This window comes from Cheilinus undulatus, linkage group 7 (assembly GCF_018320785.1).
Source record: "Cheilinus undulatus linkage group 7, ASM1832078v1, whole genome shotgun sequence".
In the NCBI taxonomy this organism is placed as follows: domain Eukaryota; kingdom Metazoa; phylum Chordata; class Actinopteri; order Labriformes; family Labridae; genus Cheilinus; species Cheilinus undulatus.
In genome coordinates, this window is record NC_054871.1 from 25,643,781 (window position 1) to 25,670,958 (window position 27,178).

General features: G+C 37.1%; 3 protein-coding genes across 5 annotated transcripts in view; 1 reads left to right on the forward strand and 2 right to left on the reverse strand.

The window, feature by feature from the left end:
- Positions 1 to 6,157: 6,157 nt before the first annotated feature.
- Positions 6,158 to 11,891, reverse strand: LOC121512074 (platelet glycoprotein V). The gene is made up of 2 exons (XM_041791075.1): positions 11,815 to 11,891; positions 6,158 to 10,521 (listed from the first exon to the last, which is right to left on the reverse strand). The coding sequence occupies exons 1-2, from the start codon at positions 11,831 to 11,833 to the stop codon at positions 8,630 to 8,632; spliced, it is 1,911 nt and encodes a 636-aa protein (XP_041647009.1). The 5' UTR covers positions 11,834 to 11,891; the 3' UTR covers positions 6,158 to 8,629.
- A 3,757-nt stretch (positions 11,892 to 15,648) lies between these two features.
- Positions 15,649 to 20,224, reverse strand: uts2d (urotensin 2 domain containing). 2 transcript variants are annotated; one of them, XR_005992126.1, is made up of 6 exons: positions 20,127 to 20,224; positions 19,025 to 19,093; positions 18,000 to 18,104; positions 17,873 to 17,910; positions 16,142 to 16,232; positions 15,649 to 16,054 (listed from the first exon to the last, which is right to left on the reverse strand). XR_005992126.1 is itself a non-coding variant. In XM_041791952.1 (6 exons), exons 2-6 carry the CDS (start codon positions 18,481 to 18,483, stop codon positions 16,029 to 16,031), a joined length of 447 nt encoding a protein of 148 aa, XP_041647886.1. In that variant the 5' UTR covers positions 18,484 to 19,093; positions 20,127 to 20,224; the 3' UTR covers positions 15,649 to 16,028. The 2 variants fall into 2 exon arrangements, 1 of the variants encoding a protein (XP_041647886.1); XM_041791952.1 differs by having other exon boundaries at positions 18,297 to 19,093.
- Positions 20,225 to 20,712: 488 nt separating this feature from the next.
- The window catches only part of ccdc50a (coiled-coil domain containing 50a), a 38,083-nt gene continuing 31,617 nt past the window's right edge, over positions 20,713 to 27,178 (forward strand). Inside the window, exon 1 of one of the 2 annotated variants that reach the window (XM_041791489.1) lies at positions 20,713 to 20,743. Coding sequence is in view for 1 of the 2 variants with exons in the window: in XM_041791488.1 (XP_041647422.1) it covers positions 23,483 to 23,537 (55 nt within the window). In the remaining variant the exon portion in view is untranslated. Of the gene's footprint in view, positions 20,744 to 23,274; positions 23,538 to 27,178 lie in introns of those variants that run through there. The other variant, XM_041791488.1, reaches the window with a different exon arrangement.

Below are 27,178 nucleotides of genomic sequence, written 5' to 3' on the forward strand. Positions count from 1 at the left end.
TCATGAAATCTGCAGCCTCTGACTGTGGGGCTTTACTATCCCGGCTGTTTTCCCCGTCCCCCTCTCTGCCTCTCACACTCTCACGCCCACATTTTTTGCTAAATGTGGTGGTGGGGGATCAAGCATGTGGGAAAGCCCCACCCGTTGGTGCCTGTAAGTGTTTGAATGTATGCTAGGGGATGTATCTTGAGGGATGCATATGTTTTCAGTTCTGTAATGACATGTTTTGTCTTTGTTTTCTTCCAGAGGAAAGAGGTGTGTTTGAGTTGGAAGTTTTGGTTCAGAGGGAGGGTGAGAATTTGGTTAAGTCAGAAACAATGGGCTTAGTTTTATGCTTTGTTTTTGACTTTGATTTATGCTGGACATTTTTTTCAAAATACAAGCCTCACATATCTTTGGTGTGACATCCATGGTTTAGTTAACGGCAGCCTTGGATGTTCACACTGATATCAGCTGTTAGGACATCACAGATTACAAGACGACCCAAAAGATTCATGTAAAAACTATTTGAAAATTCTGTTTTTACTCTTGTTCTGTAGACAGTTTGACTAAGTGAGTCTTCCCCCACCGTTGCACAGAACATCTGTGGAAACCATGTGGGTTTGTGAGACTGAGTCCCACTGTTTCAAAGTGTGTTTGGATGGAAAACAAACATTGAAACTCTGAAATATATCCTTCAAAATAAACTTTAGTTTCTCCGTTCTCTACCTGTTCATAAATCTTTGAGCTTGAATTTTCAGAATGCTGTGTTCATCGATAAAATGAGCCAAAAAACTGTGAGCAACAAGTGCTTGGCTGGATATTACATTCTTGTGCTACCGCAAATCCATCAGTTGTGTAATGAAGCAAACCTCCTCTTCACCACAGACAACAGATAAAGAGGGTGGAGTTAACGTGTAGATAGACAGTTACTGAGCCATGATGTTTTTAACTGATATATCTGATGATATTCAAAGAAATATAGAAGTGAAAGTTCAAATGGAACTCCAGAAACATATTTCTTAATATAAATGGCGCCACTCCCATGCTCACTAACTCACTGACCCACTATAGTCAAGATGTGAAAACTTCCATATATTCTATTCACTATTGTGTATATGTCTAATATATAAAGGTGCATTTAAAACAGTTAGAATACCATAAAAGTTTGTTTCTTAAACTTCCATATTTTAGATAAATCTCATGCAAAGTAAAATATCAAATATTTTTTCACTGTCTCAAAATGATAAAACATCACAAAACACCCTTGGTCTAAAGAAGGGGTTCTCAGCCTTTTCAGCCCGTGACCCCCCAGAAAAAGATGCCAGATACCAGGGACCCCACTGTACCTGAAGGTGGTTGAACACAGCCGTGCACATTCAAGAACAGTCATGTGGAGACAAGGCCGTCCATAAGGGGGTATAAAGGGGAGAGCTTTCTGGGGCCCAGCCAAACTGGGTGCCCATGGAGGTATATTTCATATTCAACATAAAAATAACCACTCTTATCAATGAAACAAGTCTCTTTTTAAAATCATTTGTGTAGTATATAGCCTTCTTAAAAATGTATTTTTTTTGTTAAAAAAAATCAAATAAAATGGGTTAAAATGTGAAAAAATGGGTTATGATGGCAAAAAATTGTGAAAAAATGTTGAAATTGGAACTTTAAAATAGCAGAAATGGGTTAGAAGTGGCAAAAATTACATAAGAATGGCAAAAAATAACCGAAAAAAGGCAAAAATTGGTTATAGTGGCAAAAATGGGCATAATTGGTGGTAAAGGGCTGAAAAGGCTTTGAATTTGCAAAATTGGTGGAAATCTGATGAAATGGGAAGAAAAAATTATATAAACAGGCAAAATAGTGCTAATTGCGAAAGAAAAATTAGGCGGATATTGGCAGAAATTGGTCAAACTGGCATGGGAATATCAGATAGTTAAATGTGGTTATAACAGGAAAAATTGGGCATAAAAAGTGGTAAAATGGGGTTAATAGGGGCAATAATGGGTCAACAGAGGTACCATTAGGCTTATGTGGCAAGAACTGGTTTAGAAGTGGCAAAAACAGGCAGAAAAAAAGTAGTGGAAGGATTTAAAATGGCAAAAAAAGTGTTAAATGGCAAAAATGTGTTAAAAAAAATTTGTGGGGGAAAAATGATGAAAACTGGTTAAAATTTGGTAAAATTGGTTTGAAGTGGCAACAGTGGAATTTGAAAAATATTCTTAGTTTTTTTTTTTTTTAAAGGAATCTGGAGCCCCCCTCTCAGTGTCTTGTGACCCTTAAGGGGGTTCCGACCCCAAGGTTGAGAACCACTGCCCTAGACAATAGTCAAGTCAGCAGTTTTCCCTGTGATTGTGTTTGAGTGTACTGAACCAAAGTGAGAGACTTAAGCCTCAGGAAACTTTTGGAAATTGGACTTTTCCACAACATTCTAATATTTTGAGAGAGTGGATGCGGATTTGTTTAAGCTGAAAGCCATAACATCCAGATTAAAATGAATGATGAGCTGTCACATCACAAACTGTCCTAGGACTGATCAGTCAGCCCTGAACTTCCTAGATCAGATTCTTCTTCACTCAAAGTATTCAGCAAGTCTATTGACATGTCACAATAATTAATCTTTTTTTTGTCAGTGGTATCCATGTTGAAGATTGGAGTATGGCTTCTGATTAAGCAGCAGTAGACAGAAAGCATTTCCATAGCAAAGTCTTTTATTTATCTACTAGTGTGAAATTAAATGGAAAGGGAAATTATAGCTTTCTTATTGGGGTCAATTTTACCTGCTTAGTTCTAGTGTTAAAACAGTTCTGACCCACGAGGACACGAACCTGACATGCCAGATGGATGCGTTTCACACATCTGGAAAAGCTTCAATAGGAAATGTTTGAGAAAAGAGAGAGGATTTGAAAAAAAACTTGGCGACTATAGACATGTAAGTACTCAACTTTTGTTGTTTTGAAAACAAAACAACTCCCTGCTGTTCTTCGTTCTTCTTTTAAAGAAGAAATGTCATTAAATTCTGATAAAACTGGCGCTTTAGCAGCATCCGCGCTAATCTCTTCCTCCATAACTGCACCAGCTCTTGCTGCTGCTTGTTTACGTCACAACTCTGCTGTGCCTGAGAGTAATCCCCCTCGTTGCTGATTGGTCCTGTCACTTTCTAACCGGGCCCAGACGGTTCAGATGGGAGCTTTGCAAAATGGATTCGCCAGTGAAAAACACGGAAACAGGCATATCCATCTGCTTTGAAAGATTATGAGGACACTGTGTCATCCAAAGAAAAAAACACAAAGGATAAGACATGGAGAAAGTGCAGTATAGAACAATATTGTACAAAGTGGCATCTTTTAAACATTGGAAAATAAATAAACATATGACATTATTACAATAAATTGTGGTGAATTTATTGAAGCTTAAAGATGGATAATAAATACTTGAATCTTACAGAATCTACAGAATCATTTTTAAAACCATTGTTCAACATTGTGAGAATGATATGAAATGGGATAGAATATTAGATTCTGAGTGTAGCTGATAGCTCACTTGACTTTCACCTGACTGCATGGAAATGATGTGAGAGTGAGTAAAATGTACACATGCTGAGCGGGAAAGCTTTGCTTATTTACATAAATTAATCATTGTTATTTATTTCAGTACATTCAGAATCTTACCATGTGTTTATTGCAAGAGTTTAAATTGCAAAAATTTATTGTGCAGCCCTACTTAAGATCCTTATTTTCTTTACAAGTTTCACTCTCAAGCAACTTTTTCCAGAGTGGCCGCGTCAAAGCCTAGACCTCAATCCAACAGAGAATTTGTGACTGGACTTGGGTGGTTCACATCCAATCCCTGTGCAATCTGACAGAGCTTGAGCAGTTTTGCAAGGAAGAATAGAGTAAAATTGCAGTGTCCAGATGTGCAAGCCTGACTGAGACCTATCCACACAGACTGAGTGCTGTGATTGCAGTCAAAGGTGCTTCTACTAAATACTGACTTGAAGGGGATGAATATTTATGCAGTCACTTATTTTACAATACATATTTTTTATTCAATCAACATTACTTGGTAGAAATCTGTTTTCAATTAGATTTTTACAGAGTTTTTTTTGTCAAAAAAACAAATTGAATTGATCATAATTGATTTTAAATTAATAATAGAAAACATTCAAGTGGGTGAATACTTTGTGCAGGTACTGTACAGAAAAGGCTGTCATTGCTGCTGTATCATGAAAAATGTCTGACCTAAACTTTCCTCAAATTCTTAGAAACAAAGAGTCATCTTGGCTATTGTGTAGAAAATCCCTCTGAACATCAGTTCAAAGGTTATAAAGGTTTAAAGAGTTGGAATGAAATACACATTTTTTTAAGTTTCTGCTCAATTGTTTTCAATGTGGGCAGATATTCCCTGCAGTGTAATTTCCTCTCCACCCTCACTCAGTGTGTGTGCGTGAGAGGGGGGTTATTTGGGGGGGGGGGGGGGGGGGGTATGCCCACTGTTGTGTGAGCTCAGCGTACTGGAAGGGCCTAATCACCGGTTGTCATAGCGATGAACTTGGGTGCTGCTCACCAATTCATGCTCTTTTGTTTGCTGTTTGTTTAAAAGTCCAATCACTTCTCTAGGAATTTATGCCATCAGTTATTATATTTGTGAAAGTTTGGAAGCTTTTAAAAATGTTATTTTTAAAAACTCATTCTATTGTTTAATCTTAAAAGATCAGTTTTGAAGGATCTTTGTCCAAAGTCAAAACAAAAAGATTCAAAAGTGTCAAGTTTAAGGGGCTTGATTAATATTCTACACATGACAAAAATTAAGGATAAAATACAGTTACAATTTTTTAATGATTTTGATTAAAATATGATTTATTGTGTGTTGTAGAGGATCTTTGAACCCCTAAAAAGGGAACACCCACTGTGTGCCAATTTATGTGGTTATGTGTCATGATAGGGGTTTGTGAAATGACAGGGGTCATGTTGTGAAAGAAACTAGTCATTTCAAGTGTTATTCTGCTTTCTGCCCCCTCACCCTCTGAAATCTGAAAGGTGACTTAATCAGAGCTTCCTGTTTTGAAGGCTCTTGCGTTAAATGTTCTATTTCCAGTATCCATGAGGTGAGTCATAGTGGGAAATAACATTTTCCCTCATTTCTTAGATTCAGATAAGATGGTCATTTTTGCTATCATAGAGCTGAGCTTAAAAACACTGCTGTGCTGAACCAGGCTATAAAATGGAAGTTTAGCCAGATTGGCACCATCGTAATTGTCAAACATCCTGCCTGAATAAGAACATCAGGAAAAACAAATGCTCTCTTTGTATGACACAACTGACATACATCCAAGACACCATAAAACCCTGATTTTACAAAACTGGAGCATCTGACATTTTTCTAACATCTTCGGTCTAGTTTGATAACATGCATCCTGATGCTCACCAATAGGACAGCATTTCCTCCTGATCTTTACATTGTCATTGTCATGTTTACATGTGAAGCTAATATAGCTGGGTTAACTGGTCTAATTCTCTGGACATGCAATAACATCTGTACTTTAAGTTCTATTTGAAGGCTACCAAGTCTATATGCTCTTCTTTTAGATACAAGGAAATGAGCCCAATATCTCAAAAAAAAAAAAAAAAAAAAAAAGTGTAGCCCTGCCTGATCCAGCAACTAGGCTATCAGATTTAGATAGTCCTGACTACATGATCCATAAACCATATTGTCTGATCATGATGCTGCATGTTTTGGTTTTATTGGCTACAGAGTAAGATGTGGCTTTGGTCTGATGTAAATAGATGACAGATTTAAACATGAGAAAAAGGTCATGATTGCTGATCGGTGAGGCAGGAAATAAGTCAGACAAGACTGATGGCTCTCCTACATTTCTCAGCTAGAGAAAAACAGTCATGAAAACAGAAACAAGTGTTCCCCTCAACAAATATTAACACTGATTAAGAATGTACAAAAAGGCTAACTTTAAAGTAGGACTGCTGCCTGCTGTAAGATTTTACCACTAGAGAGAGACAAATAGCAAGTGCCAGTTGATGACAATTGACTTTTCTTTTGAGGTCTTATATGACATTTGACTTCAGATTTATCTTTCGTGATTAAAAGCTTAGGAATTATGAAATTCATAAAATCACAAAAAAGCAACACATTAAGCATGCAAAGAAAGAAGCATTATACACTGTTCATGTTAAAAGCACATTTATAGCTAAAACATAGTTTTCCCATGACAGTTTTTATAATTGTCACATTTTTACAAGGAGAGAAAATTGCCTGCACAACGCTGCTCTTCTCAGATCTCAAAGATGCATGATTATCCTTTAAATTGGACAAGGGAACATATTAAATGTCCATGGTAAGGTAGTGGGTAACAGACTTTTTCAAATTAAAAACAGATAATGAAAAATAACAGAAAGGATGAATACATTACATTACATGACATTATTCCAGTGCATGAAATATGCATGCAATATTTGATAGTACTTTATTTTGGTGGGCCATAATTACCTAGTAATTTTGTAGTAATAAGTGTAATTATCCAGTCATTTCTAAAGAAAAAGGTGGTAATTGCCTAGTGATAAATTGGCATTTTACCAAGTAAAAGCTTGATAATATTAAGGAAGTCTTTACCTAGTACTAATGTATTAATTATCAAGTAATTCCCTCTCATATTGTGGCAATATTCTGGTAATAAGGTGATATTTTAACCTAACCCTGACCTTCTAACCCTAAGCCTTACCCTAACCCCTGTAATATTGTGGCAATTCGCTGGTAATTATATGGTATTTTCTTGGCAATGGGTTTGGGGTAATGTTAAAATACCATGTAATTGAATTGTAATACTATATTTCCAACTTATTACTATGTAAAATACCAACTTATTACTAGGCCACTGCCACCTTATTCTTTAGAAATAACTAGAAAATGACCACTTATTTATATAAAATAGATACTTGTGGCCCACTAAAATAAATCGTTACCAAATATTTGTTTTCTATCATAAAGTACAGTTAACTTTAGACTTTTAAAGCTTTCTTGGGCAAATACATGACCCATCTTAAATCCAAACAACAAGCTTACTAAGATTACTTTGGGGGCTTTTAGCCTTTGTTCTGGTATGGCAGCTGAAGAGAGACAGGATACATTTAATTGTTTATTACTAACATTAGTTGTGTAGAATCCTGTGCATGATTGATAATGAGAGCTCAGAGCTAAACTATGTAAATCTTTAAATCATTAAGTGGGTTGACAGTTTTTTTACCCCACCACAGCATAGGTATAAATTGCATACCTCTGAATTGTAAATTATAAGTCAGGATCCAGAGAAAAATTACTTATCCCTTCACAAATGTTAGAAAAACCCAGAGGAAAGAAGTTTATTTTTGTTAAGATAGTCTGGCTGCAGACGGTTTGTCCCTGACAGCCACACTCACAGACTGTTCATCTAAGACGTTGTATATCTCAGAAGAGAAATATGCACTAAAACATTCGAAATCAAATCAAACTTCTGTTTAGACTTAGGATACCAAAAGTAAAAAGTGAAAAACCTGACCAGCAAAATCTGATTACAAATACAAATATTCCAGAAATATTACGTAGCCCCATTAGCTGCATAAGCTACGTAGATAACTGAGTTATGTAGATTACAGAACTAAAGCTAAGAACACAACAGCTACATATCTATGTTATCTGTTAGCTTTAGCTATGTTTGCTAAAGATAACCAGGCTATAGATTATGGAACTAAGTAGCTAACGTAGCTGAAGCTAAGATCACAAATATCTATGTAAGCTATGTGGGTACATTATCTACTTAGCTTCTTTAGTTTTAGCACAATTGCTAAAGCTCACATTGATAAAGCTAACTTAGCTACATTGGCTTATACAGTTACATTAATAACATAGCTTGTGTAGTAATGTTAGCTTTAGCAAAAGCTAATAAAGCTAAAATGAGCCACTGCTCATAAACTCTTCTCGATTTATAAAACCAGTGGGTACATAATTGAATCCCAGTTCAGACCTCTGAACTTTTTCTCCGTTTTATTTACGAAATGTTTATCATGCCCTATTCACATAGGACTGGTATTTTTTAGGGACTTCTGGTAATTTGTAAAGTCTATATTTTTAATCCTGTGTGAGTCGACCATGTTGGTTATCTGCAGTAAAAAAAAAAAAATTCCAGGGCACATTACCTGACATATTTCAGTACATATGGAGATCAACAGGTAATTGTAATCTCATTTGAATAGGCATCTTGGTATTCTAGGGTGGTAATTATGTTCTTTTACAGCCCCTGTGGCTTTTCTGCTCCTTTTTCTGATCATAAAAAAATGATAGATTTACAGAAAACAAATAAAATAAAATGCCAGAGTTGATCAACCTGTAGCTCTGAAGTTAAAAAGCTGTATTATGTAATAAAACTAGATTTCAAACTATTTTAAGCTCCTTTTTTTTAAAGCTTTTTTTCTTCTTTAACTTTTCTTCATACTTCAAGTGTGACTGTCCAGAAGCAGCACTTGGATATACTACTTACAACAACAGGAAACCCCATAATCACAAAGTTCCCAAACACGCTTCAGCCCCAGATAAGGATACTTTATCTTGGTCTCTGCTGCATCAGGACTGATAGCATATTTTGTCACTTGTAAGCTTTTGCATACTAAGCCATTAGCTTGTTCATGATCTTGTCCAGGCGATACATACTGTACATGGTAGCGAGGATAAGGATCAAGCCTGCAAACACAAGGAGGATGTGACTAAATATGAGCAACCCATACAGGGATGTCTCTGAGGGCAGAGACCACACATACACCCAGCCACTGTAAAAGTTGTGGTGAACAAAGTCTGGCCCATTCTCAAACACCAACATGTCGTAGAAAGGAGGAGACCTGTCATCGATTATTGGACTCGTGGTGGGGAGAGAGTCCTTAAATTCAGGCAGGGAGGTGGTGGTTCGAGGCCCACTGTCGATCTCTGGAGTCATAGTAGTCGGGAGAAACTCTTCAATATCAGGTAGGGAGGTGGTGGTTCGAGGCCCACTGTTGATCTCGGGAGTCATAGTAGTGGGGAGAGACTCTTCAGTATCAGGTAGGGAGGTGGTGGTTTGAGTTTCAGGAGTTGTTGTTAAGTAAAGGGCTGTTGTGGCATCGCAAAAGTCAAACTCTTCCTCACGTAGAGAGCTGAGGGTACGACTGACTTTGTCCATCGGACTACGACATAGAGTCTCATCTTTGTCAGGAACCATGTGCTCATTCTCTCTTATCCACTCTGCAATTCTTCTGATACCACAAGTACAGTCCCAGATGTTGTTACTCAGATGAACCTCTCTCAAAGCTACATTTGACAAGAAAATATCTCCTGGAAGAGTCTTCAGCTTGTTTTCCTTCAGATCGACTATGGAAAGCTTTCCAAGGCCCTGAAAAATGTCCCCCGGAACGTTCTGCAGCTTATTTTGACGAAGACGCAGTACTTGCAGTGAAGTTAGTCTTGAGAACAGATTAGGGGGGAGGTCATGGAGGTTGTTGGATTCCAGTGTGAGATTTTTAAGTTCAGGGAGGCAGCAGAAGAGCTCTGAAGGCAAGTCTTTCAGTTGTATATTTGTGCCAGAGTAAAGACTCTGGAGTCCAGACATGTTAGCAAACAGGTTTCCAGGAACAGTGGTGAGGTTTGTTCCATACAGATGAAAAGCTCTCAGGTCAGGCATGTGACCCATTAGTTGGTCTGGTAGAGAGAGTAGTGGGTTGTTATAGATGGTAAACTTTGTCAGCATTGGCATAAAGTAGAAGCTCTCTTTTGGGACAGTTTGAAGCTGATTATTGGACAGGGAGAGGACCTTCAGGTTTCTCAATGGCCAGAATACCTGAGGAGGAAGGCTGCTTATCTGATTTTGTTGTATTTTCAGCTCCTCAAGGGCAACAAGTCTATCAAAGATGCCAGATTCCAGCACCTCCAACTCATTGCCATAGAGAAACAGCTTGCCAAGATTGATCAAACTGTGAAATATAGTAGGTGGAAGCTTCTTTATGAGGTTCCTGCCTAGGTTTAGATATGTGAGGCTGGTCAACCCATCGAAAATATCTGAACGCAGATTTCTCAGTTTGTTGTTGCTCAGGCTCATTTCTTGCAATGCAGCAAGACCTCTGAACATCTCTGGGGTTAGGGTTTCCAGTTGATTCTCGTCTAAAAACAGCTGCTCCAGCTCAGTCAGCGGATTGAAAACCAGTTCAGGAAGAGTAGAGAGGCTATTGGATGTAAGCATGAGAGATCTAAGCTTTGGGATGGTTTGAAAGGCCCTGGGATGGATGGTGTGAAGAGGGCTTTTCGTCAGACCGAAGCGTGTCAGCAAGCGCAGGGCTGTAAAACTGTGCTCGTTCAGGACAGTCATCGTGGTGTATAAAAGCTGCAGCTTGGTTGTGTTCAGAGGAAGATCCCTTGGTATTTTTTTTATCTGAATACAAATGACCTCGCCTGCACAGTGGCAGCCAGTAGGGCAGTTTATGTTACAGCTGAGCTGAGGCAGAAAGAAGAGGGCGAGTATCAGAAACAAGGTGCCTGCAAGATTGAACAAAGTTAAGATTAGTGCTTTTCTGCTACATCTTGGTTGTGTCTGAAACCACAAACTCATGCACTGCCTTATACTCGTATGCTAACCACACTGTTAGGACGCTGCCTGCATCATACTGGCCCTCATCTGCTCATTCACTGGGCATTTTTTCTAATCTAAAGTACATTAAATAAGCTCGCACAAGGCAACTGCGAGGCCCTATTTACAGAATTTAACAACAACATGTTAATTACTGAAACAGCATTGTAGTAATGTCTTTATTTAATGGAACTGCCCTATGGTATGATTGAATTTATGTGCTTGTTGGCTGGCCAGCTCCTGCATTTGACAGACTATACAGCTCCCCTGTGTTTAGGGGCAGTTTAGTTTGACAACTGGATTCCTGTACATACTTAACAAACTTAACAAACATACCTAACAAACTTATTATCAACATATTGCAATTAATTTGACATCACGCTTCAGTAGATAGCATGAAAGTAGCATCAAAACCTACCCTCAATCTTCATTACAACACAAAAAAACGAATAATAATAATAATAATAATAATAATAATATCATAGCAAAAGCAAGAGCTCAGGGATTCACAAGATAAACAAATCAGCAATAAACCAAACAGAGAAAGTCTTGATGATCAAACAGAAAATCAAAACAAACTGAGACACAGATGTCTGCAAAATTAGCATAATTGAAAGGAAAGGAAAATACATAAATGATCTTGAAGGCAGTTAAAATAGTAGAAGATGAACATATCTAGGGAAAGAAAGTATGGTATTATATGAAAGTAAAACCATGAACATACATATAAGAAGACGTCATCACATCATTAGCAATAAAACAAAAATAAGAAGATTAATAGCAGATAAAAAGAGAAGGAACAGTTAAGAAAAAACAACTAAATAAATAAATAAATAAAATGAAAATAAATAAGCATTTAATTAGATGATATGGAATGGAGACACAACATTAAATCTGATATAGCAGTGCATCATCATGACATTTCTCTATTCCAGTGACAATTTTTTTCTTTTCAAATTTTTTTACACAAGATTAAAAAAAAAAAATCCAGAATTATCTACTCTTTTAATTATTTAAATAATGCATATGATCAAATGTTTTATGTTAAAAAATAACAAACAAAATAAAATTAGGGACACTTAATCTGTGAGTCATAAAAAAAAGAAATACAATCAATAGCTAAATGTAAAATAATTCATTATTCCAAAGGGTACTAAAATCTAATTTCACTCAACACCAAAATAATAAAATGTTATACTGACCTCTGAAGTCAGAATCCATGGTTGTAAGTATGACAGTGTGATCGTGCTGCTGTGGTTTCCTCTCTGTGGTTGTTTGTAGAGATGGACACCAAATTTATCATGTCACCCTGTCATCTGCTCAATTTAAAGACTGCCCAAAGTCTTCCATGACTTTACCAGAGGATGTAGAAGTATCATCGTGTCACTTACCAGCTGGACTAAAACTATTCAGAGATGTTAACCACATTATTAAGTGTTGTTTTAATTTTTATTTTGACTGTGTGACTGTTGTTACCTGTTTTTCTTTACTTTTTTCCTTTATTACATGTTCAAAATAAACTCTAACTAAGTTACTAAACCATGGGATAAACATTATCTGCTACAAACTGATGTCCTGCAGATTTATTCAGCTTGATAATGTCATTAATTGTAGGCATCAAAGTTGAAACACTTGCTGTGTGATTTAATAGTCCCAGTATTTATTTAATTGTGTATTCATTAATTTATTGTTGGACTTACACCACAATTATGTTCAGTTTAACTACTATGGTTTTCTTTTTATAGGCAGGGACAATGTTAAGCAGTCTCAGAAAATTAGATTTTGTTTGTTGTGTCACTCTCTACATCACAGCAGCTTCCACCTCATTGCTCTCTATACTTGAACTGCACTTAGGTAAAAATTTAAAAAAGCTATAAGGATGACAGGTCGTAAGAAAGATGTGATAGAAGCACAATCATCTGGCAACACTACCCAGAATGCATTGCACAACAAAGGCAACCTACATAAGACTTTATTTTTAGATTTTTCTCAAAACGTTTAAATCATGTGTTTCTATGCACAACATATGCATTAAAGACACTTGTGTTAATCTAATAGAAACACCCTGCATGTAAACATGCAGGTTTACTTTCAATATAATTTGAACAGAAAATACTCAGAATTACCATCTATTTTATCCACTCAGTTTCTCTTCTTATAAGGACTTCTTTCCTATCTTAGTCTCTATCAGAAACTGAAAAGCCTGTATATTAAACATAATATCCTCTACTTGACATAATGTTGCTTTTTTTTAATCATATGAGTGACACAAAGGATGCTGGGTCATTTCCCGTGGACTTATCTTGACAGAACAGTCCGAGTCTGAGCTCTGTGAAGAAGATTAAACTTTTCCTTGTTTTCTGAGGCTTTACAGTGACACAGCAGTAAAGAAATGAGACTGGTAAACTCCAGCCTCTCCTTTTTTTACCTGCTGTTCAGAAAAAGTCACCTCAGAAAAATACAAATACTCATGAAAAGTCCATATAACTCAAAAATTGCCAAAGGAACTGCCATTTTCAAGCACAATGTCTCTGTTTGGATTAAAAAGTGGCGAACTGGGTTAATAGTGTCACAAAATGTGCAGAAAAGGTGTTGAAATGCGATTGAAATGTAGAAAAATAGGTAGATGTAAAACTAAGTTAACAGTATGTAAAATTAATGAAGACAATCATTGTCATCCTCCATAGTGTTGTATCAGAGCATATTCATTGAAAGTTGACTGGAGAAGAAAAGAATGGTAAGAAAAAGTGCACAAGCAGCAGGGATGAGCTCAGCCTTCAGAGCGAAGCTTCACAAGGAGTGGACTTATGCTTGATCAGTGGATCAAGAGCCACCATACACAGATGTGTGCAGGAAATGGGCTTCAAGTGTCGAATTCCTATCCTCAAGCCAACCCTGAACCACAGATGTCATCAGCGTCTCACCTGAGTGAAGGAGAAAAAGAACTGGACTGTTGTTCAGTGGCCCAAAGTCCTTTTTAGGATAATTTTGCATTTCCTTTGAAAATCAAGGTCCCAGAGCCTGGAGGAAGATCAGAGAGGCACAGAACCCAAGGTGTTTGAAGTCCAGTGTTTTCAGTTTCCACAGTCAGTGATGGTTTAGGGTGTCATGTTATCTGCTGCTGTTTGTCTACTGTACTTTATCAAGTCCAAAGTCAATGCTGTCAGTTATCTACCAGGAGATTTTAGACCACTTCATGTTTACATCTACCGAGAGGCTTTATGGAGATACTGATTTCCTTTTCCAGCAGGACTTGGCACCTGCCCTCAGTGAAGCCAAAACTACCAGGAACTAGTTTGCTGACCATGGTGTTATTGTGTTTGATTGCCAACTAGTCTGACCTGAACCCCAAAGAGAATCTTTGGGGAAATATCAAGAGGAAGATGAGAGATACCAGACCCAACAATACAGACGAGCTGAAAGCTGCTATCAGAGCCACCTGGGCTTCATAACACCCGAGCAGTGCCACGGACTGACTGGCTTCATGCCACATGACATAGATGCAGTAATTCATGCAAAAGGAGCTGGAATACGTGAGTGGATAAATTAATGTAACTTTACTGAAGGGTGGCAGGTTTTTATGATAAAGCCTCTTTATGATTGTTTTGTAACATTCTAATATTGTGAGATTTTTTTTTCAGTCATCAAGATTACAGCTTACAGCAAAACAAAAACAAATCTTGAAATATTTCTCACTTTCTGAATTAAATTTAAATTTAAAAAAACTTTTAATGATATAGATATTCTATTGACATTGTAAGAAGCCCCCTTTGTCAACAGAGATGTCAATCATGGCGCTACATGTAGGGTTTTTAGTATCTTAAGAATAAAATAAAATTGTATATTGGATATAGATCCTCGTGATAATTTTAAAAGAAATCCAGGTTTAGGAAAAATATATTTCTGAGGTGCAGGTTATTGTTATAGTTTGACACATGTCCTATCTGTTAATCATCTGGTATAAGTCTCCTATATCATCATTGAAGTTATTGACCTATATTCCAGCTAGTCAGCAGGGGGAGCTCTAACTTTTTTGCCACCCTCCCAGGAGCCTGATGCTCTGTCCATCTTAATATACAGTAAAATAGAATACTAATAAGTTTATGTCCTATATGTAGATTGAGAAGAAAGAGAAGTCTAAATGAATAATCAATGATTTCACTATCAAAATATTCTGCTTCTTTCATTGAAGAATATAGTGACATCCCTACCTCGTTTTACTTAAAGACTACACCAAAGTCCATCTTTGTGTGTTATGGGTCAAGTAGAACTGCTTTTATAATCCCTGAAAGTGTCACTGCAGACTCACTGTTGAACTCTTTGTTAAGTGCTGCTGTGAGTGCAGTCTGCTCTCACTGAAAGCAGACTAAATAAACTCCTGTGTTCATCATCCACAGAGTGATTCACATCTCTTCACAACAGCTCACCCATTATTTATACAAAGCAATGACTCAGAGATGTCACCCGCCTTCAACAGAGCAATTCAGATAAACTCCACTGCACAGTAATTCACCTGTCATCACACTTGTGCATACTGAATGGTAAATGAACTTGAGCTTGTAGAGTTTTCTAGTCATCTGACTACTCAGAGTGTGTTTTACACCGCAGGTCACTCCCACCCCTAGTCACCACATTTAAAAACTGCTGCTGTGTCGAGTGTTCTTCAGTATCAGCTAATCCCACTCCTTTACATTAATACTCATTTACATGGCACTGACTCAGCAGGCGGAGTCATTCTGGGTAAAGTGTCCTGCTGCAGGATGGGGATCAAACAGCTAACCTCCAAGTGATCCATTTTAACATTTAAACATATTTAATTTCTGAAGTAAATAAAGAATTGGAGTCCTATGACATTTTGTTCTCTAAAATCTTTGTTTTGGTTTTGACTTAACAGAAAAATAAAAGGAAAATTCTCTGTATGAAATCTGTTGAGAGTCCATTCATTGCACAAAGGATTAAAACAAGAGAAAACACCCCAAAATATACATATTCACATTATATTTTTATTTAATCTGGAACATGTACAGCTGTGTGTTTCTAAAAGCAGAGACATAAGATGTTTGTATGCAGCAGTACACAAACTAAATTGTATGCACAAATCTGCCACAAGAGAGCGACAAAACCAAGCAGAAAGTAGATGTCCCTGCTGATAATAAAATCATTTTCCCTCCAGTACATGAAGTCATCATGCCTGACCCTCAAGTATTTCCAGTGAACAGCAGATTATTTACAGAATAAAGATGTACATCCATGGCTGAGATTTTCTATCAATGTGATGGAAATGACAGGCTTACTGATGACTTATACAACTCTATATTGCTGGGATAAAATATAATGTGATTATATTACTGGTGTTTGGAGTCTTAAGGCTATGTGGGGCTTTGCAGCAAACGGTCACAGTGGTGGTCCTCCTCTGTCAGACACAGTACTTCCAGAAACAAGCTATAGATGAAAAACACAGAGATGTTACTGACAAAATATAAAGCAGTTATGAGTGACTGACATTGATCAGTCTGTATTTTTACTCACGTTCTCCTCTCTTTCTGCTTATAGATTTGCCCTCTGCTAGATTGGTTGTGATCTCCCTCTCCAGCATCAAGTCCTCTTTCAGTGCCTGCAGCTGTATGCATGAGACATAAAACAGTAAATACACCGTCTGTTTACGGGCTCGGCCAACGAGTTTTCATTCAGAATATTTTTGTACTACACATTAGTGCTGTTGCATTACCAAAGTTTTAAATGTAGGCGCAATCACAAATAAATTTCAAGCATAGTGACGCTAGTCTTAATACCACAGCAACCTGTTGATGGATCAGTCTTAGTGTTTAAAGATCAAAATATGCAGGCACTACCCTGCACACCGTCTGAATTGCAAAAACACATTAATAGCATTTAAGTACCTAATTTCATTGTGCAGTCTAAGATAAGATAGACTTTAATGTCCCCGTAGGAAAATTTATCCTGGACTCTGTTCCACAGTTACAAAATCAATAAATACATACATAAAGATCATACAGAACACATAACATTACATCCTGTAGCAGCAGTATATCCATATAACAATTTTCTACATCTACATAAAAAGCAAACTTCTGGCAGTAGTGGCATACTGGCATATTGCACAACCTCTTGGCACATCTTACATCACCTGTTGTTCAGTTTAGATGCTCATTTGGTTAAAACTATGTCTGAAATGGTTTTTTTTCTCCCTGAGAGCTTCAAGACAAACAATTATAACAGTAATAAGGGTTTTTTAATACATATTTTTTTTTAAAAAGTATCAATTTCATAAGAAAGTGGAGCAAGCACCCATATTGAAGACACAAACTCCTTATATTCCAAATAGTGCTGTCAGTCAATTAGAAAATTAATCTAATTAATCATAGTCTTGTTATTGGTTAATTGCAATTAATTGCATATATGGACAATTTGAGAGAGATGCATTACTGGTAGATTCAAAGATAACAGTAAGAAAATAATCAGAAAAGTCATGCTTCAGAATGGTGTCAAAACTTTTTACTTGCTTTTGAAACACAAAAATGAAAACACCAAGGACAGATTGTCCACTTACTAGTTAATCGAGGTGGGTGTTAATCTGTAGAATCAAGATTTTATTCACAAAATTATAAAAGCTAGGGGCAAAGAGATGTTTCTACATGTGTTCCATCAAAGTTACAAAGCTTATACACCCAGCTGTTTGATGGCAACAGAGTGTGATAAACCAGAATAAATCTAGCTGTCTTTCTATCTGTGATTTTTTTTAAATTTTAAATTTATATATCTGTTAAAAAAATGTAAAAAAAATTTAAATAATTTAGACACATTATTTTTAAAGAATATTTCTCTCTCTCTCTCTCTCTCTCTATATATATATATATATATATTTTATTATTATTATTATTATTATTATTATTATCTAAACAAACAGTGTTAGATATTAGAGTGATTGTTGATATTGCAGATATAAACGCCATATAGTTTAATCTAAATAAATTTTCTCCTAAGCTTTATTTAATTTCCTTTTTCCTAGTATTTCTAATATTAGCCCGTATATATATATATATATATAAAATTTATGGATTTTATATGTATATATTTGTTAAAGATTTTTTTAACTTTGAAAATAATTATGACCTATTATTTTTCAAAATAATATATATATTTTTAAACCTTTTTTCCCAATAAGTTTACCTTCCAAAGTGTTCCCACCTTGTCTTTTTCACTGTAAAAGTTTATTCAAGTTGAATCTGGATTCCTTACCTCCTCTAATTCAGCCAATTTATTGGCCAGTTCAAGCCCTGCAGAAAAAAAAATTAGTTAAAATCAATTTTTTACACCCCCCCCCCCCCCAATTATAATGAACAAAACATTTTATTTGATCTCTTACCAAGAGGATCGTCCTTTTCAACAGGAACTAAGCTCTTGCGTAGTAACAGTGCTAGGATCTTGCTCTGTGAATCTGTGTCTTCTTTTGGATTAAAAACATGGTTTCCTGAATATAACAGAAGCTGTTTCAGGAGCAATAAATACCATCAAACATAACAATAAAGGCATTCACATCCCATGTTGAAATTATCTCCACACCTGTTGCCTCTTTGTAATCCATTTATCTAATAATATGACTAAATTAAAAGGTGCACTGATTGCATGCAGCTTTGTATTATTGTAAAACCTGCATACTCACCTGGGTTGAATATGCTCCTTCCCTCCACATTAAGCACTCCTTGCAGAAGTAACAAAGCCAGGAGTCCTAAGCAGCTGTTATAAACTGTCACCTTGTCCATACTACTCATTGTGAGCCTCCAAACACTAGCCGCACTATGATTCGCCCCGAAGCAAGGCAAGAAACTACTGCCCCAGGTCCATCCCATCAATATATTTATCCTTTCAGGGCCGGGAGGAGGAGCCAGAACTATTGCGTACAAAATCAATAGCTAGTCATCGTTGCTTTTGTCAATAGGCTCCTTTTCATGAGGACCGTGGACAGTCTGAGTGAAATACGGAGATCTGACGTTGTAGGCGAGGCCACAAACCTTAAATCAGTCTGACAGGAGAGTGGAAGTTATCAATCAGCCGGCTGGTTATGAGAGGCCACAATCAGATGTTGGCACTAGCAAGTCTTTTTCTTTTACATTAATTGCTTCTTTAAATAGCCACACTGGAGAAGGAGAGTTTAGTAGATTGATTCAGTCTCTAAGTGCATTATAGCCGCACATCAGCTCCTCCATCTCAGCTGATTTGGGGCTGAAGGAACATCCATCACTGAAGCCAAGCCAACTACCCAACACCTACTGAGTCTATTTTGTGCATCAGGGAAATCAGGTCTCATAGCTCTGCCAGGGGGTCAGCCACTGTGCATGTAGGGAAATGAGCCAACTGGGACCTTCTAATGAGGGACTCCTAAAAGCTTACCTGGCTGGTCTGCTCCCTGTCAGAAGTGACTTATGAGCCTGTTGACGTTTGCTGTGTCCCATCCTGAACCTGTCATGAATGTACAATAAATCAGGGATTTGAATAAAACACTCAGACATAAACACTCTGTATTAATGTTCAATACATTTGAGCTGTATGAACCAAGTACATCTTTTCTTTAGCAGATATAGCAATAAAGTTTAAAGTCTTACAACAAAATTGGTTCTGAGTTTTATCAATGCAATTATTGTATGTGACGTAGAGCCAAAGATGTGAGGTTATTGATCCTGTTTCTGCTCCACTAGTCCACCGATCACTCATGAGAGAGGTCAGGGCCACTCTGTCCCCATAACATGTCATTTTAAAACAAACAGCAGCTCTAATTCAGCATTAACTATGGACACATTTTGTAAGTGTCAACTAATGGTGTTAGTGATCCACCTGTAAATGGTCCGATAACATCAACTGATTATTGTGAATGCTTACTCAGAGGCATTTAGCATTTTTCTTTTCTTTTTTTTTTTTGGCAATAATTCTGATGTTATTAGTTTTTTGACTAACAACAATGTGCTCAATTTCAGCTGTAACAACCATTTAAAAGTAAATGTTAGGCAACTAACGGCATTACTTGGAAATTATGCTACAGTTTTGCCCCCATCAGCTGAAAATATGTTTGAATTATGTACATTTTCCTTTGCTTAAAGGCTTGATGTCTTTTAGTTTTGTCTTTGCTTTGGCATTCTTGTTTAAAAGGTGAGATATTTCAGCTATTGGCGCATATACTGAACCTATTTTGTCAGTAGCATTTTAGATTCCAATCTAAAATGCCAGTATATTTCTTGTCAAGTGTAGGCTGTGGTACACACTGAGCACTAGAGGGAGCAATGATGTTAATCACATTTAAAACCAGCTACTGTCAGACCATATGATACTCTGTGTGTTTGTGTCTCTGTATGTCTATGTCAATGAGCAAATGAACAGGAATAGCACGAAGATGTGCACTACACAATCACTCATAAATGTATGTCTCTATCACCGGCATTAACAAGTGAGAATGTCTGCTTTGTCTGTTTTCTAGTTATGACCGAGTAATAGAGAGTACCTTAGAGGCAATTTTATTCACAGATAGAGCCCGAGGGGATGTGCTCCTTTTCGCTGCGTGGTAAAGACGTCTTGTATCTGCAGCTGCAGATGTCTACGGTCACTGAACCTTGTGGAGACAGATTTGTCAAGTTAGCCTCATGTAGCTGGGATGATACCGGAAATGGGATGAAAAAATCTAAAAGGCGCGAGTAGCGTTTAACAGGCGCAGGGTTTAGGCTACAATATCACAATAGTTTTGTGGATCGCAACAGCGCATTTTTGCTGCAGAATTAAAAAATAAAATAAAATAAAAGAATGGTATTTGTCCCTTAAGAAAGGTTAAACATGGCGCACCGTGACTTTTATATGGGATGGGTTAGAAATGAAAAGACCATAGCAAAAAAAAGTCTTGACCTATGTTCAAATGTTTCCACTCAAATTATACCATTTAAATAAAAATACATGTATTTAGAATGTGTTTAATACAAACAAGCCAAAGCTTGAATCTTTGGTTTCAACTATATATCAAAGCATGGTTTCTTTTTCCTATCACACAGTTTTTCAATACGAGGCCAGCCACAGGTGGGGTAAAGAGGAGGGTTTGCTGGGGCCAAGCCAAATTGAGGGCCCATAGAGGTCAGTAAAATCACAGATCATTGTAAAAACTTATAACAACCATATGTTATTTTATACCTAAATAATAAACAGCATTTAAAAAAAAATATTCTTAAAGACCCTGTAAGGTGAAAATGAATCTGTATTTAGGTTTTTTTGTATGACAGGTCACCGTGCTATGAACCCCTAAATCAAATTTCAGTTAACTTAAGCATCTTTACGTTTATGAAATTAAGCTTCAAAATCTTTAAAAATGAGGCAGTAAGATCTGCTCCAGGATGATGTGGGCGTGTCTGTTGAATGAGCTGGAGCCACTCCCACTCAGGAGAAATACATCCTCTCAGGTTAAACAAGTGTTACAATCTGAATGTTGACCTTATGAGCAGAATGCAGCGGCCTGGCTCTGTGCCAGAGAAGAAACAAAGTCAGTTTTCTGGTTTAGATCCCTGTTATGATGCTTTAAATTAGTGATACTCAACATGTGGCTCTTTTATGTCTTAATTTGAAATATCATTCCCCAGAAAACCTTTATAAAGCAAAACTATGACCTCAGAAATTATCCATTGCAAGTCACTAATCAGTTTGAATCCCCACAATAATACGGTTATCTTTTGTTTTTCCATCTTTATTTTTTTTTCTGTATGTTTCCATTGCCCTTTTTTCCACTTTTTGCCCATTTTTACTACTTCTATCCCATTTTTGCCACCAGTTTTTTCCTCTTTTATCCTGATTTTTGCTATTTGCATTTCTTTTCCTTTGTTGCAATTTTTGCCACTTTTCGCCCATTTAAGCCATGCTTTGCCATTAAATGCCACTTTTTCAGCATTCTTGCCACTCTTTTCTGCTTTTTGACAATTTTTCCCACATTTTTGCCTATTTTAGTCACTTTTACACTCATTTTTTTGCCATGTTTTTGCAGGGGTTTTTTTTTTGCCATTTTTTCCCACCTGTAACTATTTTTTGATAACTTCTCATCCATTTTTGCCACTTTCTGCCCTATTTTGCCACTTTTCTCCCTGTTTTTCCACTTTGCCACCACTTCTTGCCATTTTAAGCCTACTTTGCCCCTTTTTGCCCCTTTTGCCACTTTTTTGCAGCTGTTTGACCATTATTTGCCACATTTTACTTATTTTTATTGCCACTTTAATCAGTTTTTGCCACTTTTCACTGCTTACATTGTGGCTCTTTCAAAGGCTTTTTTTTTTTACATTTTGGCTCTTTGGTTGAGCAGGTTTGAGTAATGCTGCTTTAAATGATCCATAGACCACTGTGTCTGATAGATTTGGCAAATTTATCTCACAATGAACAAAAAACAACATTTAACTTTCAATAAAGGCAGGGACATCAGCTAACAACAGACTGTACTGAGATGAACTGCTCTGGGATTTTATATTGGAGTGTTAGAGGGGCGGGGTCATTCCCTACTGTGGGTCTTCAATATGTATACTTCTTCAAAATGGAAACACATTTCTTTGAAATACAATACAAATGGGTAAAAAGTGGCAAAATGTATTAAATGTGGAAAAATTGGGTTAAGGGAAGCAAAAATAGGTGGAAAGTGGCAACAATTGGTTAACAAAGGGCAAAATGGGTAAAAATATTGGTGAGGGTTTATAAAGATTCAAAAATGGTGTAAATGGGCAGAAAAGGTGGTGAAAGAGGATTTTGAAGTAGCAAAAATGTCTTTATTGTGCCAACATGTGCTGAAAGTGGCAAAAGGGGGTTAAAAGTGGGATAACAGATTAACAGGAAAAAATAGGCAGAAAGTCGTCAAATAGGTTAAACTGGCATAAAAAACAGTTGCATGGCTTCATGGAGCAAAAATTGGCAGAAAGTGTTGAAATTGGATTAAAACGTGGAAAAAACTGGCTGAAAGAGGCCAAATTAGTTTTAAAGATGCAGTAATGGGCAGAAAAGTGGTGAAAATTGATAAAAAGGTGGCAAAAAATGGGTCAAGAGAGGCAATTGTTGGTGAAAAAAGTGTGCAAAATTGATAAAAATGGCATCAAGAGTAATTCCAATGCTTTTGATCCAACACATACATAAACACTTTCAATAAATTATAACTGGGAAGAGCCCATTCTGTGTTTGTCAGGGGCCCCGCCAGCTCTGTGGGCAGGCCGTCTTCAGTATGACATGAACAAAAAGAAACAAAAGCATTTTTAAAGGTTTAAACCGGTTTCATTATTTTTGTGGGGAAGAAATATTTTCTCATGTTTTTTAGCAAAGGGACTTAAGCTGAAGTCCTTGACAGATAAATGATAGTGCATGTTCACAAACTGGAGAGTACATTTGCTAACACTAAAAGTGATCATTATTCCGTCATTGGGAGAAATGATTTTTAGTGGTTACATAGCTATTTCTCTTAAGTAGTTGTTTTTCACTGTAAGTGGCTAGTTCTTTTTTATTTCTATTATATTTTTAATTCCAAAGTTTGTTTTATTCCAAGTCTCTTATTTTGGCATCTGGTAGCGGAAACTGCGTGTGGAGCCCTGTACCTTGACTGGCTGGTTGTAGGCAGGATCAGGGAGGGGAGGGACGCTCGTAGAAAACCTGACGCGCTAGCTACAGCAGGCAATTACAGCAGCGACGTACCGAGGGAGGGTGGCCACCGAAACTAATCAAAAGGGCCGTCCAGCACCTGAACCATCAATCGGGTTTGGGAGTGAAGGCGATCAATCAGCCTGCGGTTAACCTTCGGAAGAAACGCGGAAGCGTCATTCACCGTCAACGTGTTTTTGAGTTACTATCGGTGACAACATGGCTGAGTGTAACGTTAGCATCGACATGAATAAACTACCTGGAGTGAAAGAGGGTAACGTCCATAACATATTTACCGGCTAAGTGTGAAGCAGGCTAGCCGTTTAGCATCACCTGTATGCAGCTAGGTGACACCATGGAGACTATTGTTAAAATGAAGGAATACAGGTGTTTCTTCTTTTGGTCACTTACACAGTGGTTATTATGGTTGCTAGCATAGCTTGCTAGTTGATGCTAGCATAGATAAGTGTGGAGACAGGTAGCAAGCACTGATTGTTGAACCTCTTAGCCTAGGCTCAGACGTCGTGCCACAGTCTATTACCCAGTAATAATATAAGAAACAAAATGTCAGTGTTAGAGAAAAGACAAATATTATGTTAGGGAGAAAAAACGTGGTTGGCACAGCGTGTGAACATTTATTTTCACTTGTTATGTGGGTTATAGTGGCAAGGTTTGAAGTATATCGTAGAATTGCACTACACAATACAACACAAGTGTGAGTAAATAGTGTAGGAGTGATGGAACCTCTAGTCTTCGCTCTGGAGGTGTTTATATATGGTTTGTGGGTTAGCTTTAGCATGAAAACAGCAGGGGTCTTCCTCTGAATGTAATGTCTTGTGACACTTAGCTTTTGGCTGTTGCATCTGTCACTGCTTGCAAACATAATCCTGAAAGACTATGACCAGCTAGAAAAACGTCTGCAGCAACCCCATCACGCACAGCTAAAACAAAGCTAAAACTGTGTCTGTTGTTGACACTGAGATGAAGGTGAAAGACAGGTGAAGGGTGGTGGATCACATAATTGCTGTGATGCTGTGCTGGTTGGAGGGAGCTGTCCTGTTGGTGTGAAGCAGCTGCTCAGCAGGATGCTTGTTATTCTGGTCAGAGAGAGAGGGAGCGTGCAATCCCAATGCTTGGCTGATCTGCAGAGGGAAAGATTGAGCAAGCTGCTAGAAAAGTTTGTTTAATCGCTTCTGTTTCATAAACTAGAAAATATTTGAGCTTTCCTGTTGGGCATGGACTGAACTAAGCTTGCTTTTTACTTTTTTTTTTCTTTTGCTAGTGAGGCAGAAAGACTTGACTTGTGGTCTTTGTGCATTTTGGCGCAACGTGATTTAATGATTGCAGGTCTAATCCTTCCACTTGTTGATGTGTGGTGAAAACTTAAATTACTTACAAGCCACACTAATCAAATAAAAGTACTGACTTCAGCAAGCTTTTAAAGGAACTGTCACACTTGATACTCACATCTATACTCTTGTCGATATTGATGAAACAAAAGTACTAGTCCAAGACACACAATACTGAGTTGTTTCAAATAATTTGTGCAATTTAGATAGTAGTTCTTCTATTGGGGTTAAGGTTACTGTTGAGTTTTGTACTTTTGATACTATGAATTTTGAAAAAGCAACTATTGTATACTTAAAAATGTGCAATTAAAATGTAACGTACCAAAATTTTTGACAACCTTATTGTCACGAAGCATCGTCAGCCAAATTTTAAACCTTAATACAATATTTTAAAAAATCACACATTATAAATACTTGTTTGAAAACAGCATTAGCAAAATTCAAAGTTTTAGACACCAACTACTGCTTAACATCTTGTTTGGATAATGCAGACAGCTTCTGTTTCAAACTGTGTATTATTAAAGTGTGGAGGTTGTATTATTTTAAACTACACTGTATCATTAGGTATTGGCGCACCTTAAATAACCATACTCTCATTGGTCCCATTAGTCAAAAAGCCCTGTCTGTGAAGCTAAGGTTACTGGATAAGAAGATTAAGCATATGGTTAGAAAAAGAAGGGTCTCTGTGTTAATCAAATCCTGTGCTGTTTTGAGGCTTTGTGGAGGTTTGGTCCTCCTGTATACAGCATCTGTTTTGACCTAACCATTCATACTGTTTTCTCCACATGTCTAATGTAATCACACAATCTGGACCACCAGCCAGGGCTGTGATTGTGTGTTGTCGTCAATAACATTGGCATATAACTTGTTTTGTCAAAGCTCTCTCTAATGTATGCTAACACTTAGTCACAGAGTGTTGTTGGTTATTAATTTTTGATGTGGATGATGTAATGTTTGTAAGAGTCAGGCAGTGTGAGGTTATTGAGTGTGGCTCAGGAGGAGGAGTGCTTTAAATGCCAGATTAGAGACAAGGAAAGTAGATGTTTAATGCATGATGTGAATAAGTCTCACCATACAGGTTGAGGAGGTGATAGAACCACTAAAACTGAGTCTAATGATAATTGAGTCTGCGTCTTGTATAGCTCTTTGCAGCATGAATTAATTGTTTTGATTTTTTTTTCATTGTTTTAAGCTGTAGTGTATCCAAGGCAGTAAAAAGTTTCTAAACCTGGATACCTCTTGACACCATGTGTGTTACAGTGGCAGTTATTTAATGTTCTTTAGCAATGGGTCTCAACTGGTCTAGCTTCAGGACCCACTGTCGACTCCCCCCAAAAAAGACTAGGGGTCAGTTAATTTTCTGCCTTCCTGTTTATCGGGCTAATATTTGGTGTTTGGACGATTATCTGCATCAGCAGTTTATTTACCAATTGCCAAAAATGTAATCAATTAAAAAGTGCGCTACTTTGGCTCCACTGAAAGGTGCTACTTCCCTTTGGCTTTGTTTTCACTCAACGTAATCTTATGTCCTGCTCACAAAACAGTCTGATTGGTTACAAATCACACAAGCCAATCAACATTTAGGCCTGGGTGCCACTGACAGACAGTATGGAGTTACTTCCAGACTTCTTGATTCTTGTATTGTTCAGTGCCGTTTCGTATGTCGACAGAGGCAATGGTATTTTTTTTCATTTGCTTCTTTTTTGAAAGATATTTTTTTGGGCTGATTTTTGTCTTTAGAGGAGGAGAGCTGGAAACAGGGATGAGAGACTGAGGGAGAGACAAACAGGAAAGTAGATGCAGGCCAGGCTTGAACCCGGCCCGACTGCATACATGGGGCATGCCCCAACCACTAGACCATCTGTGCCCCATTCGCTTTTTTTTTTTTTTTTTTTTTTTTTTTCCATTTTTCAGTTTCACTTCTGTCACATTATGAACATTATGTTTGTCAGATTAATGCACATTGGTTCCAAATACCAGTTTTCAGACCTATGAACTATTAATAATCACTATCTGTTTTAGACCTAAAAATGGCATTAGCTGACCCCTATTTTGGACCTTGGATGGAACAAAACACATGAACAAATGAAGAGACAGGACAAAATAAGCATGTTTAAAAGGCTTGTCAATACAGAGGCTCTGAGAGAGCATGCACACATACATTCTTTCTCTCTGTGTCCTGTTGTAACATGTATACATTTTTGTTGTTTTCTAAACAGCTCAAGAAATTAACATATCACAGTATAACCCGCTTTGTTATCCCCAAATAATGAGATAATTGCTTTCGAAACAACCAAAATGCTTTCATTAATGTAATGAATTTGAGTCAAATAAAATATACAAAGATATGTCTGCTTAGGGCTTCCATTAAGACTTTTTGGCTTTTTATTTCTCCAAACTTACAATCTTGTCTGCATGAAAACACTCATTGGATCATGTTTGTATCCAGAAAAGTACCAATATGTAAAGGCAATTTTTAAAAAAAACATATTGGTAGTCAGATTCTTGACACAAACCAGAAAGCACTGTGTAATTTGCTGTACTGAAAGGTTGCCAACATATTTGT

Bases quoted from the DNA above. Each gene is read 5' to 3' on its own strand.
- uts2d (XM_041791952.1), bottom strand. From the start codon at position 18,483: ATGGGATGGACCTGGGGCAGTAGTTTCTTGCCTTGCTTCGGGGCGAAT. The intron at 17,911-17,999 runs GTAAGAGATCAA...TTTTTTCTGCAG, and splicing joins TGAAAAGGACGATCCTCTTG to GGCTTGAACTGGCCAATAAA. The intron at 16,233-17,872 runs GTAAGGAATCCA...TCATGCATACAG, and splicing joins AATTGGCTGAATTAGAGGAG to CTGCAGGCACTGAAAGAGGA.